A 21936-nucleotide genomic window follows, 5' to 3' on the forward strand; every position below is an offset into this window, starting at 1 on the left:
ATTGTGTACATAATTGAGTTCGGGAAGGGGTAGAGGAAGGAGTGTAGGTTATATATATATGTGTGTGTGTGTATGAAGGTATGTAGAACATAATTTGTATGGTATAGTAATGAAAACAATATTAATGTATAAAAACGAAATTAAAATATTAATGTATAAAAATGAAACTACAATTTTTTTAATTAACTGAACAATATTTTTTTTAAAATAAATCGAATGAACTATACACACATAAATATACACAAAAACACTTTTATTTCCCTTGGTAGCCAAAAAGTTTGTATTTTAGTAGTTCAAGGAGTTTGGGAAATAAAAAAAAAAGTTACTTTTTGTTTTGGAGGGAAAAAGTATGATGGAATAAAATTGCATAAAATTGAAATAAGGATATTATAGTCTTTTTGCCTTTCTGGCCAAATTTTGGCCAATTTTTTCTGGTCATTTAGCATTACTGATAAATATGTTCTTTAGAGGCAATTAGTATGTTTTGGGAATGTCCCTCAATCTTATATCTCATTGGACCCAATGTCATTGAATTAATGCAGTTAAATTGTGATGATAAAATTGATGGTTGATAATAGCTTAATAAATAACAATGATAATAAGTAGTTAATACTGATAATCATGAACAAAATATTTATACCAATCATCCACCCAAAATAACTTGTTCATAATTAAAATTTATCCAAATCAAATAAATACTTAAATTTTAATACAAATAAATATGTTTAAAATTTATTCAAACCTCTCTTAATAGAGTTCTTTGTAGTACTCGTGTCTTTTGTTTTTTTCTCAGCGTTTGAAGTCTTAATTAAATTTGAATTTACATATTATGCATTTTCAATTAAAAAAAAATTATACCTGAAGCTCGTAATAAAAATCTTTAATTAAAAATAAAATAATTTCACAATTATACCACGACCCGATTGGATTCATTGTATTGTATAGTATAGAAAAGAAAAGAAGAGGTTGAAGAAGTGCACCGTAACAGTCACGAATGGCGACAAAGTAGTATGAGCAGAGCAAAGAGAAATGAGGTGCTTATGTTTCTTTTTTCTCATTACAATTACAATTTTCTCAGTCGGTCCAATCCTTTTTTTTACAATGAGAATTGAGGTGCCTGTTTCATCAATGGACATTTTCTTTTAATTAATGGACCGCTGGATTGCACCATTCAGCTGACTTCACGTATGGCGTATAATCCGGGAACCATTTTTTTGTAACTATCCGCACCAAGTTTTCCTCTTCCTGGTTTTCTCCTTTATCTCTTTTTAAAAAAAAATTAATTTCAACAAAAAAAAAATTAAAACTAACCGCTGTTAATTATCTCTTTTCTCTCTTTCAACAAACTTCAAAAACCTCTCTGTATCCGACAAGTTTGGTACTCTTTTTTGTCTGATTAACTTACTTCTTTTACCCACACTTCACTTCCTTTGCCTTCTACAAATTTCTACTTTCATTTTGGTACTCAAGAGTTGTGCGCTCTCTTGATGTGCTTCAGTTTTGGTTGATTGTGTTTTTATTTTAAATTTTAATAAGAGGCCTTAAATATATATATATATATAAATCAAGATTCTAAAACTGTCGCTTTCTTCAGATTTGGTACTACTGTACTTTTTTTTGTGTATATAAAATTCCCAAAGTTCAGATGGTTTATGTTGCAAAATCCACTTGAAAAGAGATAAAGAAGACCTTCGGTTCTTAATCAGGTACATTGCCCATCTTTCTCTTTAAATTTATTTATTTTTTAAATTTTTTTGCTCTAGCTTCGTTAATAACGAAAGTTGTGCAAATGAAGGATTTTTAATCTGAAAAATTGGTACTATTTTTGCAGAGGTGAATTTTTGGTAGAAACAAAAAATGGAGAGAGAGTTACATGGTGTTAATAATGAAGATGAGAATACTAATTTGGTGGTATCAGTGGATGATGATATTCAAATGCTACAGCAGCAGCAGCAGGATTGTACTGATTTTGATCCTATGGATGAAACAGATATTTGGCTAAATGAAAATTTCTCTACTGATTTTACTTCTCTTCAAGATTTTCCATGCATGTCTTCTTCATCATCAACTTCCTTTTCCCCTCTTACTGAATCTGATCCATCTTCTGGGGTTGTTTTAAAATCTGATGCTGATGAACAAGATTTCGAAAAAAAATTCGATACAATTGGTGACCAAGAATGTCTAAACGTCATGGATAATGTTGGATATATCGATGTTAATGAGTTTCTTGACCCTATGATTTCATTTCTTCATAATGAAAATCCTCAGGAGCAGCAACAACAACCACCACCACAAGAAGGAGATGATCAGGGGCTTTCTTTTTTTCAAGGGGATAGTGAGCTTGCACTTATGTTTTTCGAATGGCTAAAGCAAAACAAAGATTACATTTCTGCTGAAGATATGAGGAGTATTAAGCTTAAACGTTCGACGATTGAAAGTGCTTCGAAACGATTGGGAAGTACTAAAGAGGGGAAAAAACAGCTGTTAAGACTCATTCTTGATTGGGTTGAACAACATAGATTGCAAAAGAAACAAATGAGAGAAGCTGAAGCCATTAATCAACAAGTTCTTCAAAACTCTGTCCCTTATAATTTTGATCCAAATGCTTGTTTTTATCCCCCTCAGTGGATTCCAAATGCACCTTTCCCCGATTCGAGTACCCCAGTCATGACAGGGCCAATACAGGGGTACATTGGTGATCCTTATTCGAACGGAGGTTTATTTCCACCTCCTTATAGTCAAACAATGAGTGGTGGTGCAACTTCACCAACTTCAGCAGAATATCAACCCATGGACACTTCTCAGTCCTGGTCTCCGTCGCAATTTACAATGGCGACCGCGTCTCAATACAATCCATTTCCTGAGAATGATAGTACAAATAATGTTGCTATGCCTGATCAGTCTTTATTCGGTGCTCAATATGATCCCTACCAACTTTTCGATGGGAATGGTGAGATATTGCCAAGGTTAGGATCTTGTGCTACTAAAGAAGCTAGGAAGAACAGAATGGCTAGGCAGAGACGACTGCGGCCGCATCATTATCGCCACCAAACTCGAATTCCAAGACAAATTACTAATGAGCAAAGTGTAATGATGGGTGGGGAGATCAATAATAATTATGTAATGACTCAAGCTAACAATCCAGGAAACTGGGTATGTTGGCCTTCTCCACCAATGGCGATGGTTTCACAATCACTTCCACCGGAGAGGCCGGCTATGCAATCACAGAACCAGCAGAAGCAGGTTTCGGCTTCGGCTGACAAAAAACAGGTATTTTTCGGCGCAAAATCCTTTTCGAGTTTAAACTTTTATACACTAACAGTATAAATGATTAGTCATCTAAAGGATAACTACAGGCCATCCATTGAAAAGTGGAATTAAGAACTTGGAAAATAAGACAGGTTAACTCGTAAATATACTTTACAAAATCGATGTAAGAGAGAATCTGGCTGTTAGAAGAGAAATAGAACATAGGTAAGCTTGAGGAATATAAATGTGGAAAAAAATCATCCCTTGTAAGAGCTCTTGGATCACCCTGCACACTCATATGGTGAATATGCAGGGGCAAATTTATCGCCTTAATTATAGGGCACGCGAAACTATGATTTATTTGCGAAATTAGGTATGTTATGTACATATTTTCTAAAATTGATCTAATTAATATTAGTAGTTGGCACCGATGCTCCAAAAAGGCTGAATGATGCACTTGGTGGAAAGCTAAATTATTTACATCGAGGAATAGTGATTAATTTCCATTTAATGTTTTCCCCCCTTCTTAAGTGGTGCACCCATGTTCAAGAAATCCTAGATCCGACCTTGTGAATATGAGTTAAATCCGTTTCCTAATGGCTAATTTAATAGTTCGTCAAATATTTCTAGATGTATGTATGTATGCATATATGCCGAGTGAATATTATTCAAATTTCGTTTTGATGTTCTTCGATAGGCATTTAAATCAGAGAAGAATCTGAAGTTTCTCCTGCAAAAAGTGCTGAAACAAAGCGACGTTAACAATCTCGGAAGAATTGTCTTGCCAAAGGTAATTTAATTTTACATTTATCTTAAATGGTGATCTATATTTATTTGGTGATTAAAATGTGACTTAAGTGGATTACTGAAAATTTTGTTTATAAGCAGAAAGAAGCAGAACGTCATCTTCCACATCTTGAAACAAGAGATGGAATTTCAATTGCCATGGAAGACATCGGAACTTCTCGTGTTTGGAACATGAAATATAGGTACCTGGACCCAGAATAATCATCCATTGTCAAGTTATTTATATTTACATTACTCGATTCAATTATTTTCCTTTTGTTCAATTTTAATCATCTTCTATTTATAACAATTGCTTTTTGTGTTCTGTTTCTCAGATTTTGGCCAAATAACAAAAGCAGGATGTACCTTCTTGAGAACACAGGTTCGGATAAAAATCAATCCCGCTCTTGCTTTGCTTTTCATAATTCATTAAAATGTGTTAAGTAACGTTTTATTGCGCCTTTTTTTCCAATTCGTGAAGGTGATTTTGTTAAAGCTAATGGACTTCAAGAAGGCGATTTCATTGTAATATATGCTGACATGAAGTGTGGCAAATATGTAAGTCGATACTTATAATATTGTGCTTTAGTTTTGTTACCACTATAAGCGCGTAATTGTTTCATCATTTGAGTTAAAATTGTTCGATCGTGTATACATCAGTTGATACGAGGAGTAAAAGTGAGGCAGAATGGACCAAAGTCGGAGGGCAAAAAACAAACGAAGAAAAATCCTCGTAAGTTGTCATCTGCAGCTGCCATTAGCTCATCTCCAGTTGCTCAAGCAGTTAGATAATTAATCTCAACAAGTTCCCAAATTAGTATCAAGAGTATGATATTGTAAACTTGATTTCTCTGTATAGATGTTGGAATTTTGGCAAAGTGTTGTAGTAGATAAATATGTAAGTTGTAAGCGGTGCGTAAATGCGGGATGTTTTGTGGATTGGGCTGTCTTTTTTCTGTAATCTGAACGTGTTGTATGTATGTTTTTCTAAGTTTAGATCATGTAATGACCATCAATTATAATCTACTTTAAGTTGCATATACACTGACGGTGCAAAGAATTTTATACTATCAACTGCATTTGACTGATTTTTATCTCACAATATATACATCGACAATGCAAAAAATTAGTACTCTATTTTCCAGATTATCATATGAGAGACCTGGTATGAAGAGTACTTTTGTTCTGTATCTTCACTTCAACATACAAATATGTCTATCCATTTTACGTTCAACTGCGTAGATCGGATCTTAGCCCTTTTTAGCTTGAGTGTCGCATGACTTTCAAAAAGTGAACTATCCTAATTGAGCGACTATCTGAAATATTCTTCCCTAAATTCATTGTATTTCTTAATCCTAATTGAGCGACTATTTGAAATATTCTTTCCTGAATTCATTGTACTTCTGAAATTAAGGTTTATAATTCAAAAGTCGCTCTATTTTAAGGTAATTTACTTAGAAAGTTGCTCAAAAGCATTTTTTGAGGACATGAATTTATTTATTTTTCTTCTGGTTAGAGTATTTGTTGTTAATAAGTACTCTATTTAAATCATACCAATCATATGTTAGTCACTGCCTTCAACAAGATTTTCTTCATATCTAAGATTCGAATTCGAAAACTCTAATAAGAGTGAAGAAGTCTCATCATTGCATCACAATTTATTTTAACAAATATACAAAAATCTTATTATCTTTATGAAAGAAAAAGATTATTTTCGATAGATTATGCAATTCACACCACTCTGGTTATAAAAATATGTAAATATCACTTTAGCCATCAAAACAAAGTTCTTCTGTATTAGAAGACAAAGGAAGAAGAAAAAACAGTAGGGAACATGAACAAACTAAAATTGGCGATATGTATAACAACGTTTTCTGTTTCAAAGGGAAACTTGGACCAAAGTAGAAATAAAAAACCACCAAAAGCAAAACTTGGTGCCCATCGATCGATTTTAACTTTGCAGATTTTACGCCACACGTTTTCATATCAATGGTTCAAAATATCGGCCACTTTCTTTTTTATTTCACATTTAGTGTCCAAAACTTTCGTTGGAGGTCCAATTAAATTTGAATTAGGCACGACATGACTCATTCTGAAATGACACTCCCAATATAATTTTCTTCATACTCAGAACTCGAATTCAAGTAATTCCTCCACTTCACCACGACCCAGTTCAAATATGGTTCACTTTTTATATAACAAGAAATGAAAAAAAAGAAACAAACTCTAGAGTCTAGTATTCTCCATTGATGACAGAAGATAGAAGCAAGCAGCTTAATTCTCTTTCATATTATAAGATTGGACCGACTGCCAATTTCTTGTAATCTTAATCTAAAAGCAAGTAAATCAAATCCTTTTTCTCCTCTCCATTCGTCACACAAACGGCTCATTTTATTTTCTTCTTTTGTCCATACGTGCGTACACATCGAAATTCTTCAAGATAAGTTCAATTTTTATTAAGATTTTTGAAGATTAATTCTATCAGAAATCCTAGCTTATTTATAATTTTTTGAGATATTCATAAATAGATTAATTATTTTTAGCAATAAACTATTATTTCTAAAAAATCCAAATTATACCATATTCAAAGCCCTCAAATCACAGAGAGAAACAGAATAATACTCATTTTTTTTTATAAATATTTTATGTTTATCCGTTTTTACTCTGTGGTAATGGTGGAGAATTGAGCCAATGGTGTTATTGAAGCTGAAATTGGGAAACCGACGAAATTGTAATTGTGCAAAAAGCATGCTAAATAAAGTAACCAATTATCAAAGCTATTTTAATTTTCTTTCATCTCTGCATCAGACAAAATACAGCTCCCCAACTTTTGAAGTGATAAACATAACCTCATTTAATTCCCCTCACCAATTTTATCATTTTCCAACTTTATGAGCATTGTATAATTCGTCATTGGCAAAAGAATGTAAATAAGTCCATTTGTTTGTACATGTAAAATTAAAGGTTATTTTTTAAATAATAGTTTGACGGAGACACGTGTCAAGAAAAGAATAAGTCCACCATTTCAATATGAACAGAGCAAAGAATGAGCCTGTTTTTTAATTTCTCAATTTCCCAGTCTGTCCAACGTTTATTTTTAGAAAGAGAATTGAGGTGCCTGTGTCATCCATGGAGATTTCTTTTTTATTAACGGACCGCCGGATTGCACCATTTAGGTGACTTCACGTATGCCCTGAATTCAGGGAATAATTTATTTTAACTATCTGCACCAAACTATTTACTCTCTTGGTTTTCATCTCTATCCACTTCTAGTTATTATTCCGTTTCAATCTATGTGACATTTTAAATTTAAACATTTAGATAGTTTAGAGAAAAACTAATGAATTATCTGTAGATGTTGGCTACTGTCTAATGTAGATAAATATGACAGCTGTAAACTGAATTGAATGTATTGTATGTCCTGTTTTCAAGTTTAAGCAATGTAATGACCATCTAGTTTAAGCTATTTACGCTGACGTTATCCTTATATTATCGACCGCATTATTTGAATGTTCTTTGTCCATCCATCAATGACTAGTTAGCAGCGGTAGATGCAAGTACTTTTGGACCTGCGAGTTCAACTAAATTCAGAATTTTTAATCACAAGTAATAGAGTACTTAGGATCGACAAATTTTAAAATATATGTAAGGTATTTTTTATGTACATATAAAGATTTTGAATTCTCAAAATACATAACTAAAAGTTGTTTCAGTGATTTAGAAAATTCAAAATTCACATTGAGATTTCAAGTTCGAATCTCATACTACGGTAATACATCAAACTCGCAAACTTGTGTCTGCGGTTTCAGCAAAACTAAAAAAATAAATAAAAAAGTCTTAATCTTACAAATTAAGAGATAATGTCTCTGTTTTTGAAATAGAGGAAGTTGAAATTCAGTTTTTGGAGTTCATTCCCTGATTGACATTATTTTTTATAGCCTCTGTGGATTCTTCAGCTTTGCCCTTCACAGTATCTTTCATTTTTTGGGTAGTTTCTTTAACTGATTCCCATGTTTGTTGTGCTGTGTTTTTGGCTTTTCCAGCAATTTCTTGTGCTGTGTCTGCAACCTTTTCTCCCACTACTTTCGTCTTGCGTATCGCCTTCCAAAACATGCGTTTATATAGTAAGATGAGAATCGAAGTTTTACACACTAACAATACAAGAAATTTTATAACTAGAATCGCTGACATTGTGGTTGCAGGTCAATAGATATATACACAAGTATCGACCAATTGATTGATAATTTAGAATGAACGGTAAGTAATGATACTATGATATAACAGGTTAAATTTGTAAAGATATGACACTTCGGTTAGATCAATTTCCCATCTCTCTATCGATGTGCCCAGACCTCAACTGGAGTGTGAACACTTCTAAATGGGGGTTCAACATCACTGAACAACAACTTGGATGGGTCTGGCTCTGATACCATGTAAAGATATGATACCTGGACCTAAGTCAACCCCAAAAACTAGCTCATGAGAAAAGGTTTGTCCAAGTCCATATAAGAAGACCAATTTCCCATCCCTCTATCGATATGGGACTTCTTAAGAAAATTACACGCCGAGAAACCTAAGTATCCATTCTCAAGCTATCAACAGCTAGCGCATCCAAGGTCTTGGTAGCTAGCTCAATTGAAGAGGTCTAGCCGATCTGAGAAGTGCTAATAGAGACAATTAACTTTAATAAAAAAGTCATTTCGATTCAATTCATTCTTATAGGTCGATACATTTTATGTCATTTATTAAAGCTTTTTTCTTATATGTCGATACATTTCAAGTCATTTACTAAAAGCTCTTTTTTCTAAAGATTGCTACATTTCATGCTTTTTACTAAAAGCCTTTTTTCATAAATTATTACATTTCAGGTCATTTATAATCTCGCAAGGTGAAATATAGAAAGATAACCTATGACACCGAAAGTTTATGCTTTTTCTAAATCATAAAGAGGGAAAAGCCCAGCCAAAAACAATTACATGTTTATCACACAATTAGAAATAAGATGAAAACAATATATAGACATTAATGTGTCACCTGATCAGCAACAGAGGCAGTCTCATTTTTCACTTCTTGGCTAGCTCTTTTGGCAACATCAGCACCCTGTTTCATTGCATCTGCACCCTTTTGAACTGTGCTACGAGCCTCATCTTTAAATGCTGTTGCCAGGTGGCGATTTGCTATTTGCTGCAAAATTTAATTTTAGAGACTTCCTCTCAGATTTAACTTCGTAAGCATTCAATAAATATACGTGATATAGTACTTTAAGATGGTTGATATCATAATGTGTGATATTACGGAGAGTGGACGACACGACTACAAAGTAAATATCATACGATAGAAAATAGAACTTTTAAGATTCTTTGTGAAACAGAATAAAACGAAAGTAAAATATTTAAATTGAAACAGATCAATATGTGTATATCGAGAGACGACGAGGTGACTACAAAGTAAATAAAGTAAAGTTCTTACAATTCTTTCTGGAATAATAAAACGAAAGTAAAACATTCAAATTGAAACAGAGCGAGTTTAAAACATATTGGAAGTAAAATAATAATCACCTTGAAAGGCCTGAATGCTCCACCAACAAAAACTCTAGTAAATCCCATGCTTGCCATGTCTTGTTTTATTTGATTTTTTTTAATTATTTTTTTTGGTTTCTTGAAATTTATTTGCTTATTCTTTTTAGGGTTATAAATAGAGGAAGAAATTGCCAATTTTTTCTCTGTTTTAATGGCTAAAAGAAATTCCCTTAGGATTTGAGGTAATTTTATTGCCTTTTTTCCAGTTTAAGCTAATCATCACTAATTAAGAAATTAAAAAGAGTAATACACGGATCACTCTCTGCTTCAATGCCACTAATCTTTTAATTGGATATTAAAGAAAGAAGATTAACACCAGAAATAAATAAACATAAACATAAAAAGGTTTTTGTTTGTTTTCATTTAATGGAGATCTGAATTTTAAATACATATTTAAGCTAATTAAATGTGTTTATATTTTTAAGATAAAACTTATTTACCCTTTTTAAATTCAAATCTTCTATAAAATTCCTAATTGGAGCTAACAATTCTTTTGATAATTTATTGCTAATTCGTTGCTAAATAGTTTTAGCAACAAATTTTGTTGTTTAACTATTTTTATATCGCTACTTCCTTTTCTTCGTAATCCATTCTTATCTTCCTTCTTTTTTCTTAAAGTTCATTCTAATATATCCCTCGTTACAAAGTTGCTCACATACGTATAAGGAAAAAGGAAAAAAAAACATAGAAGAAGAATTGCTAAAATTGAATTGGACTCATAGAAGAAGATAAAAAGATTTATTGCTGACCAACCATAGTGAATCTTATAAATTTAGAACATACAAAAACTAGCAATATAATTAAGTTGTAGTTATATTATTCTTGAAAGAAAAATGGACCAAATAACTTAGCAATAAAAATGTAAAAAAAAATTACTGAGATGTAGCACAATAACAACCCAAAATTCCACTACCAATTTTAGTACAAGTTCCATTCTGAAATCCCTTTGCAATACAAGCTGCATTACAATCTGGAAATTGATCACATGGCCCTAAAAGGACAACATCAGCAGCTTCACTTGACATAACAAAAAGAGCCAAACAAAATAATCCAATTAGTAAAATGGATTTGTTAATAGCCATTTTCTTAGATCTAATTAATGTTTTTGTGTTTTTGTGTTTTTGTGTTTTTGTGTGTTTGTATGTATGTTTTGTTTTGTGCACAAAAATGTGAGTGTTGGAGTGTCTATTTATACAAGAAAAAATGATCTTTTTTTGGAAAATTGTTAACTCTAGGTAAGTTATGGTAGATTTTGTTTTTATAAATAGTCCTTCTATGGAAATTTATATATTTACTTGCTATGATAGTATGATACTACTTTTTTTGGAAAATTGTTAAACTCTATGCAAGTTATGGTAGATTTTGTTTTTATGAATAGTCCTTCTATGGAAATTTATATATTTATTTGCTATGATATTATGATTTTTCTATAGTAACTTCTTATCGATCCAAAGATTTGGTCCTTTTCTAGGGAATACTTTTTTTTACTATATATTATTTTCATAGTTAGATAATCAATTCAATAGACCTTCTATGGAAATTTACATATTTACTTGCTATGAATTATGATAGTATGATACTACTTTTTTTGAAAAATTGTTAAACTCTGAATTGTTAATCAATTCAATTCAGTAGATTTTGTTTTTATGAATAGTCCTTCTTAGAAATTTATATATTTACTTGCTATGATATTATGATTTTTCTATAGTAACTTCTTATCGATCCAAAGATTTGGTATAATCAATTCAATAGACCTTCTATGGAAATTTATATGTTTACTTGCTATGATAGTATGATACTACTTTCTTTATTTTAATTTGTTTGTCTTAGTTTGACTAGATTTGAAGTTTAAGAAAGTAAACAAAGATTTTTAAATTTTATAATTTTAATTAAATTAAATATATACAAAATGTGTATTTATGTTATGATCTTAAACATGTCATATGTCATATTGAAAATTAAAACCGAGTTGTCAAAAAAGGAAAAAAAAATAGATCAACTAAAAAGAAAGTCAAACAAATAAATTCAAAGGTCAACTGGTCAGTTCAAAGGTCAATTATGTAGAATTTTCTATATAACGAGCTGAATATTATCTTCATTGGTCAATCGAGGTTCATATGGTAACATAATATTATTCCAAAATTCTGCACTAGCGACGTAAATATTACACTTACAAGTTACAACAGTGAATATTAGTTGAATATTATTTTTTTCTTCTCTTAATCTACGTGGGCATTTTCTTTTGTTAGTTCAAACTAGTTGAACCAAAATAATAATGAGATAACTAGTATCCACACACAAACACAATGGATAACAAAATTATACTGTCATTTTATTCATAAAAATATTTACATATTATTCATGTTTAGGGACTGTATTTTTTCTTCGTAGTTCACTCAATCAATAACACAAATTAACTGAAAACAAACTTAGACCCATATACCATTATATGTCTTCTAATTTAAACAATACTGAAAGTCGATTGTACCAAAGATACGAGTATAATTTGTATTCATTACTCCCTCCGTTCCTTTTTATATGTCATCAATTTCTATAAATAGTTGAACCATATTACTTGTCATTTCATAAAATCAATGCATAAATTACCATATTCTTCCTATTATACCCTTGATGGAGTAGTTAATTAGTCTTGAAAATATATATTTTGACCAACCTAGGAAAACTAACAAGTAATTAATATTCATTGGAGTGCTTCATACATTGATTAATTACTCTCTCCATTCACTATTCTATAAAATCTGATTTTGAAAATAAACTCAAAAATTCAAGTCATCCAAATACTTTTAATTTTTGAAATCTAACATACTCATCATTTATTGAAAAGTTGACTTAAAGAAAACGTAATTTCTTAATGCAAGTGCAATGTATAAAAAGAAAGTAGATTGAGCGCAAAACAAAAAGCTGACAACCAACCGGAAGTTCTCAATGTAATATATTGTTTTAACCAGGAAACAAAAAACGTCAACGTATTTAAAGAGAACTGAAAACAGGGAAATCAAGTCGAGAACAACAGTGATACAAAATGATTACATGTAAAGCCCTTCAGGCACTCCCTCTTTCTTCTTGAACATGACCTTGTCCTTGGCCTTCTTGAAATCTGGATGAGTTACCTATAGACATATAATTATGTTGTTAAATAAACATCTATAGCACCAGCTACCAGGTATACTATCACTCAAAAAGTACCACACTCAAGATAACAGGAATACAAATTTTATGAATAAAATCAAAAAAATTATACGTAATTAATATACTTTGCCAGCAAAAGAACAGTGCAGCAGCAAACTATAGATGGATATTTGATCTTCCATTTCTTATGATCTTCTACTTTTTCCAGACTAGACATTCAACATGTGTCAAAGAAAATCATTGGCCCAAATTGGGCGAGTTTCAAAAATTAAAATATATTTCCAGTTTTTAATTAACATCCTGAACATGTTTCTGCAATCACAAATAAAAATCAAAACTTCCTCATTTTCAAGTCTCACCTTCATACGCCGCTCTCTTAAAGCGAGCAATCCAGCTTCGGTACATATTGCCTTGATATCAGCACCCGAAAACTCATCCTTGGTCATAACAAATTCTTCTAAATTTACATCATCAGCCAAAGTCATCCTTGCTGTGTGTATCTGCACACCACATATAAGATGGTTCATGAAACAGGATGTACACCAAACGCATCACACATAGTAATTTCATAATGCAATGCACAAACCTGGAAAATGCGCCTCCTTGTTTTGATATCAGGAAGAGGGAACTCAATTTTCCTGTCTATCCTACCAGGTCGAAGCAGGGCCGGATCCAGACTCTCAATTTTATTTGTGGCAAGAATCACCTTCACATCTCCTCTGGAATCAAAACCATCTAACTGGTTCAGCAGCTCCAACATAGTCCTCTGAATTTCTCGTTCACCACCTGAGTGTGCATCATACCTGAGGGAAGAACATATTAGTTGACACATACCACAAATTCCAACCTCAAAAACAGATTTCAGATGTTACCTTTTTGTACCAACTGCATCAATTTCATCAATAAAGACAATTGAAGGTGAGAGATCATCAGCAACTCTGAAGAGCTCCCTGACCAATTTAGGCCCATCTCCCAAATACTTCTGAATCAGTTCACTTCCCACAACACGCAGGAAAGTTGCTGAAGTGGAGTTTGCGACTGCCTGAATAAACAGGTTTAATAAAGCTTTGAGTATAATCTTATTATGGGCTAGAGACACACTATGTTCTGAAAGTAGATGAAAAGCACTCAATAACTAGTTGATTACAACTGTCTGCACATGTACACACAAGGACAAACAAATAACATGTATGGCATTAGTCGAGATACATTCTACCACAAAATGTATTGGAAACTATTTCAACGATTAGTCAAATATGCAAGTGCCCAAACCACCTGATTAAAATAGGACTTGACTACACGTTGCCACCTGACTGATAGCCTCTTAAGAGGTATGACAAGTATTTTATAGCTGTAGCACAAAGACTCTGCAAACTGTACTTCAAGAACATTGTTTACTAGCATTATATACTTGTTGATTCCAACTAGGGAAGTCAAAGCATAAATCACCCTATTCTAAGCTCAGCATACACAAAGGGGAATTTCACAAACCTTGGCAAGTAAGGTTTTGCCGGTCCCAGGCTCTCCATACAGAATTACCCCTTTCGGAGGTTTAATACCAATGTCTTCATATAACTCAGGATGAGTCAAAGGAAGCTCAACTGCTTCTTTAATCTCCTGAATCTGGGCATCTAATCCACCAATGTCAGCATATGATTCCAAGGGAGCTTTCTCAACCTTCATGACAGACACCATTGGATCAACATCGTCTTGTAGAAGCCCAACAACAGATAGAACCTGAATTGAGGAAATCATATTGTCAAAGTGACCCACTCTCAGACTTGCACACTTTCACCAATACTTCAAAGGAATAAAAAAAAAAGAATTGCAGACAAATTACTACCAAACAATCAAGATAACAAGTCAAAATAAATGGCCAAAAAGAATATTATGGAAGGCAAAAGTTTGGAAAGGAAATACAAAGGTAAATTAGCCAACTAAAGAAGTTTCCAACTAGTCAAAACCTCTAACCATCAAACTTGGTGAAAACATAGAAGCTCTCTTGTGTAATCAATGGCAGTAATATCGTCCAAAATCAAACCATGAATCTCAAAAAAATTCAACAGTTGTGCATCAATCAAATTGTGTTTCTGCCTAATGGTTCACAACATCCATTGAAGCAATTTCAAGGCTCTAAGACAAAAGTGTGATCGTGCCTACACAAGTGTAGGTTGAACCAGATTTGCAAATATGAGAACCTGTTTTCCACAAGGGGTGTCAAATCCACCAATTATAGGATAATGTCTTTCGATTAGACAAATCCAATCTCTACCTTGACTTCTTCATTTCTTTTACTCTTTTTTTTTGTGGCTATTTTATTGTTTTAATCAGTTTATTTCACTTCATTTCTGAAGTATTCAAATGACCATCACACTAGCACTTTGTAGCTTTCAAAACTTCAGACGAAGAAAATGATAGAAGGTGACCTTTCATTCCATTTGGATTCTGCTATATTCTAACAGCCATCCATAGTTTCCACTATGTAAAGAACACACAATCCAAAGGAAAGAAAAGAATCTTCAGATATGTCCTTAACATACCATGTAAACCATATTGGTGAGGAATTCCTCAAGGGGATGACAAGACTACTGACTAGGTATGAAGCACTTATTAACCAATGAGCAGAAATAGCTGATTAACCACTGAGCTGCCTCAACATAACTGAGGGATTATTGTTACCAACTACAAAGAACAGTTGCAAATGAACAAAATACAAAGCACATACTCTTAATCTATCACATCACACACTAAAAAACTGCTAATTAAAAGATCATTCATTTAGCATTATAAATACTCAGCCACCTAAAATACTACGATTCCAAACATAAATCAAGTGACTTACTTTTTCATACTTGCCACAATCCAAATTGCTAACTAGCCAAAATCTCAACAAGTAAAATCACAATCTGATAAATGGAAACGTAATTCTACCTACATTTTTTAATTCAAATACACACGATTCTCAAAGTTACCGAGGATTAGGTCTAAATTGTAACTATGAGGGAAAACTAAGTCTTGTTGAAACCCTAACAACTAAGAGGCTATCAAATATTTCAAAAAACTACAAACTAACAAAGTTCAATACCTTGTTATGCATCAAAATAGCACATCCTGGTTCGAGTTGATCTTTATCAACAAACGATAAGATCCCAACATAATACTCCGGTCCCACAGACGACGAAACAATAGCATGATTCTCATCAATAAGCTCCTCCAAATTCCCCACACTCATTGGAGATCCACGGAGATCATCAACTTTAGATCGATCCTCTTCAGTCTTCTCTTCCTGAGGTTTCAACCGTTCCTGATTAGCCACAAATTCTTCTTCCATTAACAAATAATCCTTAATTCTCTCAAGCTTTAGCAGACGAAGCTTGCTCTTGGTCAGCGGCGTAACGGCTGGTATCCGAGCTGCCGCTTCGGAACCTTTCTGTTTGCGCTGCTTCCGACCAACGCGTGCCGGTGGAGCAGCTGGTTCGAACTTCTTCTCCTTCTTGTCTCCATCGTTTTTCCGGTCGCCGGGCAATTGCCGGTTAAGTCCGCCGGGCGTTCCTTGACCCATGACTATTAGCTGTGACTGAGAAGAGAGCGGAGGAAAAGGGCTTTGGAAATAGGTTTCGGATTTTTGGGTTATGCTTTTCTTCCTTTCCAAGATATATACCAGATATGCGTGTTAAAAAGTACGATTAATTACATAAAAAATAAAATAAACAACATGATTCAACAAATTAAATTTCACTAACTATATAAATTTGTTTAAATTTATCATTTATAAATATAAAATTAAGTAAAATCATGTAAATCCCAACAAAAATCAAACATTAATGATTTCTTCTTTATGTTATAGTATCAGTGAACAGACTTTAATCGGTACTTGTTGTTGGTGGTAATGAGCACAAGCTAGTCCAAATAAGAAAAAATATATTGTATTTATACTAGTATCATTTCTACCTCCATTTCATTACAAAAAATTACTTCTACTCGGGATTAGCTCAAGTTAGATGGAGAAACTATGAGTGATTTAACGAAGTGAAAGTATACATTAACAGACATAGTTAAGGGTGATGTGATGTCGATCGTAATCTCAGTAATTGTTAAAATCGCTATGTGAGTGTGTTGAAAATTATTTTATTTTAAGAAAACAAGTTGATTGTATTTCAATTCCAACATCAGTGCTAGATTTAAAATGTCTACATGTTGTGCATTCACTTGTATTACATGAAAAATAAACAAAATTTAAGATGAAATAATCTCATAGGCAGCATCTTCACTTGAAAGCTTCTTTCATTGAAAACTTCAACTACATGAAAATGAACCAATATCTAAAGGAAAAATTAAGCGCAATCAGAAAGTTTAAATATAAAATTTAGGATAAATTACACTTAACACCACCTGTAATATGTGATTTAATTGCAGGTACATGGAAATCCTACACAAAATTGTTCACATTACACTTCACAGCTGCTGAACCATTTTAGTGGTGGAGATAAACCCATTCTTTCTCAAAAGAACCAATTAAGACTTATCTTTCCAAGCCAAAAGAGAAGTGGGAACTGAGCTAGGGCGATGAAGAGGAGGAGGTAATGATGCCGGCTTGAATCATACGTTCTCACCTCTGCGAAAAGAACTCTCTTCATTGTCTTCACTAAGAATATTCCCATGCATAAGCTTGTCCATGGCATCAAGAAGTAGTAAGAATGGCTCCATATAATTGTTCCAAGTAGAGCTATGGACAATCCTGCAAAAGCATATCCGGCGTATGACACGATGTCTAGGAGAGGAGCCTCTCCACTACCCAGTGAGAACAATGTCATCTTCAGCAAAGAAACCTCTAAAAACCAACCAACTAGCCCCTTGATGAATAGCCAATTTAGAGCTTCTGGGGTAAACCTGGAAGCAGACAAAAAGTTTCAGAATCTACATAAACCAAAGGAAGAGGAGGTAATGGAGGAAATTATTCCATATGCCAACAGTATTGCAAGTTACAGAATGTGACAGCATGCAAAAAAGGAAAGAGAAAAAGGTTTTTTGGGTGGGGGTGGGGGGAAAATAGGTACAGGCATGCCTAGAAGTCGTGGTATGTTACCAACTGTATCCCACCACTACTACAACATATCACTCCGATGGCCCAACTTATTGTCCTTTTTTTAAAATTTTGGATACTGAACCCCCACTTTACTAAAAGAAGTTCATTAAAAGAAGTTCAAATTCTTTGAAATTAACCTTGTGTTCACTTTTGAATCCACATTTGTTTCAAATATAATAAAATTTAAATGGAATCTCAACAGCCATGCATAGAACATAGCCAACCTAGGACATCTAAATTTCAGAGGAAGAGACAATAGGAAGAGGTGGTGATTCTCATTTAAAAGACAGTTACATGAAATAAGTACTTATGCTAACAACTTTAGTAAGTTCAGTTTAAGCAACAGCTTTGTCTTCAGTATGAGAATGTGACATTGTTGGCACTTTAACCAAAAATGAGATAAGCAACCACTAACCAAATTCCACACGGAAATTTGACAGTACAGAATCAAAGAACTTCTCATTATTGAGCACCAAGAAACCAGAGTTAAGAAAGCTTGAGAAAACACTGCTTACCTTCCCTGGAGACCCAACGATAAACCGGCAAGAACAACGTAGGTACCAAATGCCATGAATGGAATGTACAAATCTGGAGCATTAATATCAAAGATAGGGGGCTTATAGGATAGCCTGCCACCTACCGGCTCTGTGATTCTTGTCCAATGACCCTACAGACAAATGAAAAGGTAACAAATCATAACAATAAAAAAAATTATTGAGATCGTAATGTGACAATGAGAGAGATCAAGGGTTTCATGAGCTTACTCTGTGTAGGAATGGGAAAAGCACAACTTTCAATTTGTTTCTCACGTACTGGTCATTCACTTGGAAGTAGTACTGAGGATCGGAAAAATACCTACTTATCTGTTCAATCAAAAAGTTGTCAACTAGAATTATATTTCCATCAGAAAAGCTAGATCACTTTATCAAAATATCTTTCAGCAATAAACTATCCACAGACAGAACAGAAAAATGATTTGGACAAAGATGTTAAATCATGTACAGCTTCAGAGCACATTTAGTAAACTCTAACAAAGAGGCAAATGCTACACCATATCAAAGAGGAGGGGAAAGGGAATCTGGCTTAATTTTGTTTGAAGGGGGATTTTCCTGGCTACCTATGGCATAATCATTTGCATATCCACATAGACTTTCCGAAACCATAATCTTTTGATTAGTATGTAACCGTAATTCTATGGCTCACTATGAATCGCTAATAGTTCTTTTTAAATAATAAGGGCTAATTTCAATTTTTCATTTTTTGTGGAAGGTTTTCAACACAATTGACACATAAGGGCAAGGCTTTTGCTTTTGGAAACAATATAACTTGCACATCAGATTCAGTACCAGGAACCAAAGATAAACTAAAAGAGGCTAATCTTTTGTGTAGTCACCAAACATTCAATGCCTGCGATGCTAGTGATCCCCTCAAACCTGCTAATGAACCAACTTCCAAGAATTATGATTTGGAGGTTGGTCATTCCCACTCCAATTAAATTAGCTTAGCTAGACTTGAACCATATTGCATCAAAACCACTAATATAATTCCTTTCTAGCTTTCTCCCAAGTCTTGCTCCTACTGAGCATCACACTGTGCCACCCCATGCCCCATATCTCACCATCTGCTTCCAAGCTCAGCCAACATGAGAGGTCCTAATTCAACTTAAAGTTAATTTCTGCATAACTGCAGCTTAACACACTTGAGGAAATAGGTTAAACTCATGGTAACGAGCAGAATCAGATGACGTCACAAAAAAATACCTGCTCTAAATCATATTTTTCTTTCTTCTACTTTCGACCTCCCTTTCCATCTCTTATTTGGAGTAGATGGGGCTTGTCATCAGCCATCACATGCTTCCCCAGAATATTCTGTCCATCTGACTCAATCATCCAACAGAGTCCTCTACTTTTACCACTATAATTGAACATTTATCTACCTAAATATTAATAGGTTTTCCGTATCCTCTCTCTAAAATAAAAGAAATCCTGTCCACGTTAAAGTTAATCTTTTGAGTTTACTGCACAGTGGAGAGATGACCAAATAAGGGCATGGGGTGCTATCATTGCAGCAAGGAGTAAGGAAAAGTACATTATGAGAACAAATTTGTAAGTTGTAAAAATGAAGAAAGTAATAAGCAATTGGAGAATGTGAATAACTTCACCTAGCTACAATTGCTACTAAGTGACTAATCACTTATAGCTCACTTTGCTATTATGTATCAATGCCAGTTTGATGATGTCATCAAAGTGAAGACAAAATCGTAAATGCCATTTGAAATTTATTGATTTCAAAATAGTAGGAGAATTAACTACCAAGAAAGCAACAATGCAATAAAACGATACTATTTCCTTGCTGATTATGCCATAATGCACTTTCACGAACAAATAACTTCAGGAATGATTACGGAAAAAAAGTTCTTTTGGTAAGTGGCACAATGTAGAAATATGACCAGTCGATGAAGCAACTTACATTGCTTTGAACATATTCAGAACTGGAACCAAGGATTTTTTCTCCATAAGCCCCTAGTCCACTTCTGATGAACCCTGAGCTACCACCAGAGAAGGCATTTCCAAAAGGATTTGCCTGTATATTACCAGGCGGTCTTGGCACCCCAGACTGTGCTCCCAGGTTATCATACATTTCTGCAGGAGGATTTTTCTTTAATCAAGACAACTGTTAGTAACTCAACATAAGCATAATTCCTTTTTCTCACTGCTTGATTGAGTCTAGGATTATAAGCCAGTGAGTGCCTAAGTATCCAAAGGCAAAAAGAAATAGGATTGTAAGGCATAAACTAAAACTATCAAACAGGGAAAACCCGATTTTCTAACATCACAAATAGTGCTAGCAGGCAGCCCACTTATTCCAGGTATCTCATGTTGCTATAAGCTAATGCATACCAAAGATAATTATCCAGCTCAATTCAGAAACTTCACTTTTCCCACCCAACATTGTTTAGCCGATTTTATCATTAAATAAATGCTACTCCCAGCACACCACAATAAGTGCATCACCTCAATACAAAGATATTCGGAGAAGGGACAGGCAAAGATTTAGTAGTCCAAAAGGTCTGTAGATCCAGAAAACGACTCCATCACTTTGTTTAAATCAGATCACACTTACATTTTATCTTTTTATCAAATCTAGTTTCGTTTGAGCCCAGATTCCCATACAAATTTATCTTCTTAAAATTACTTCCATTAATAATTTTTTCTGCAGGATAAGAGCTAATTCATCACTTAATTGAAATTCCATCACCAAAAGTAAGAGAATTCCTCAGGTTACACGTACCTTTTGCAACTCTTTTGTTCTTTCAACAACAAAAAATAAAAAGAGATTTTCGGATTAAATAATTCCAGTACATCATGAAAAAGGTTCATGCGGCATAGGTACAACATAGACGGCCTTTTTGCTGGAAACATCCATCAATCAGTAATTCCATTTCACAAATCACTATGACTTACATGCCAAGCAACTACCGATGCAATAGAGAGAGAGAAAACAAGTGATAAATCGAAGATTAAAATCAATAGCTTAGATTACCAGGAAAATGCAAAAAAAGTGCGACGAAATATAGATCTTCTGGTGTTGACTGTTGATGAAGGAAGCAAAAGAACTAAGAACCAATAATGGAGATCTGTGAACGATAAACTCTCAGAATGAAAAAAAAATGAATTGAAAGGAGAAAATATCGAAGACTTACAAATTGAAACTCTGACTGAAGAACAGATGGAAGCGAGTCTGCAGAAGAATTACAAGAGGCCTGAATTTACAGTTAACTCTATTAACTCCAGATTTCAGAGTTCTAAAAATCGGGTCGGGTCGGGTCCTAACTTCATTTCAAACGCAAACCCGTATATCACAACCCGACCCACTAGACTCCTTCTTCTTATTTTTTTCCTCTTTCTTTATTATAATCAAAAAGTTCTAGAAAGTAAGTTAATACGATTTAAAATTCATTAGTAATCTCTAGTTAATCAAGTGTTATCTATGATAAGAATTGTCTTCTTATAATTTCTTTCTTCTTTCGATCTATAGAGACAACATCCTTTCTAGTATAATTCTCGATATCATATTAAACAAACA

The 21936-nt window shown here is 33.5% G+C and overlaps 4 protein-coding genes across 11 annotated transcripts; 1 reads left to right on the forward strand and 3 right to left on the reverse strand.

Annotated features, from left to right (window-relative positions):
* The first annotated feature begins 1857 nt into the window (after positions 1 to 1857).
* On the forward strand, positions 1858 to 4827 carry LOC102586961 (B3 domain-containing transcription factor ABI3). The gene is made up of 6 exons (XM_006352767.1): positions 1858 to 3270; positions 3947 to 4039; positions 4138 to 4238; positions 4371 to 4417; positions 4517 to 4593; positions 4696 to 4827. Exons 1-6 carry the CDS (start codon positions 1858 to 1860, stop codon positions 4825 to 4827), a joined length of 1863 nt encoding a protein of 620 aa, XP_006352829.1.
* Positions 4828 to 7911: 3084 nt separating this feature from the next.
* Positions 7912 to 9662, reverse strand: LOC102604310 (uncharacterized protein At4g13230-like). Its single transcript, XM_006352645.1, has 3 exons — positions 9594 to 9662; positions 9070 to 9219; positions 7912 to 8136 (listed from the first exon to the last, which is right to left on the reverse strand). Exons 1-3 carry the CDS (start codon positions 9648 to 9650, stop codon positions 7930 to 7932), a joined length of 414 nt encoding a protein of 137 aa, XP_006352707.1. The 5' UTR covers positions 9651 to 9662; the 3' UTR covers positions 7912 to 7929.
* A 2875-nt stretch (positions 9663 to 12537) lies between these two features.
* On the reverse strand, positions 12538 to 16409 carry LOC102604637 (26S proteasome regulatory subunit 4 homolog A). The gene is made up of 6 exons (XM_006352646.2): positions 15850 to 16409; positions 14256 to 14501; positions 13637 to 13806; positions 13351 to 13567; positions 13124 to 13264; positions 12538 to 12745 (listed from the first exon to the last, which is right to left on the reverse strand). The coding sequence occupies exons 1-6, from the start codon at positions 16324 to 16326 to the stop codon at positions 12662 to 12664; spliced, it is 1335 nt and encodes a 444-aa protein (XP_006352708.1). The 5' UTR covers positions 16327 to 16409; the 3' UTR covers positions 12538 to 12661.
* Positions 16410 to 17030: 621 nt separating this feature from the next.
* On the reverse strand, positions 17031 to 21648 carry LOC102604978 (protein YIF1B-like). Of its 8 annotated transcripts, none has more exons than XM_015311042.1 (6): positions 21554 to 21644; positions 21394 to 21466; positions 20320 to 20492; positions 18615 to 18713; positions 18366 to 18517; positions 17031 to 17654 (listed from the first exon to the last, which is right to left on the reverse strand). In XM_015311042.1, the coding sequence occupies exons 3-6, from the start codon at positions 20488 to 20490 to the stop codon at positions 17267 to 17269; spliced, it is 810 nt and encodes a 269-aa protein (XP_015166528.1). In that variant the 5' UTR covers positions 20491 to 20492; positions 21394 to 21466; positions 21554 to 21644; the 3' UTR covers positions 17031 to 17266. The 8 variants fall into 8 exon arrangements, with proteins under 8 accessions (XP_015166528.1, XP_015166525.1, XP_015166527.1 ...); XM_015311039.1 differs by having other exon boundaries at positions 20320 to 20508; XM_015311041.1 differs by having other exon boundaries at positions 21394 to 21487; positions 21554 to 21641.
* Between the last annotated feature and the right edge of the window lie 288 nt (positions 21649 to 21936).

This window comes from Solanum tuberosum, unplaced genomic scaffold, assembly GCF_000226075.1.
Source record: "Solanum tuberosum cultivar DM 1-3 516 R44 unplaced genomic scaffold, SolTub_3.0 scf00150, whole genome shotgun sequence".
NCBI classification, from domain to species: Eukaryota; Viridiplantae; Streptophyta; class Magnoliopsida; order Solanales; family Solanaceae; genus Solanum; species Solanum tuberosum.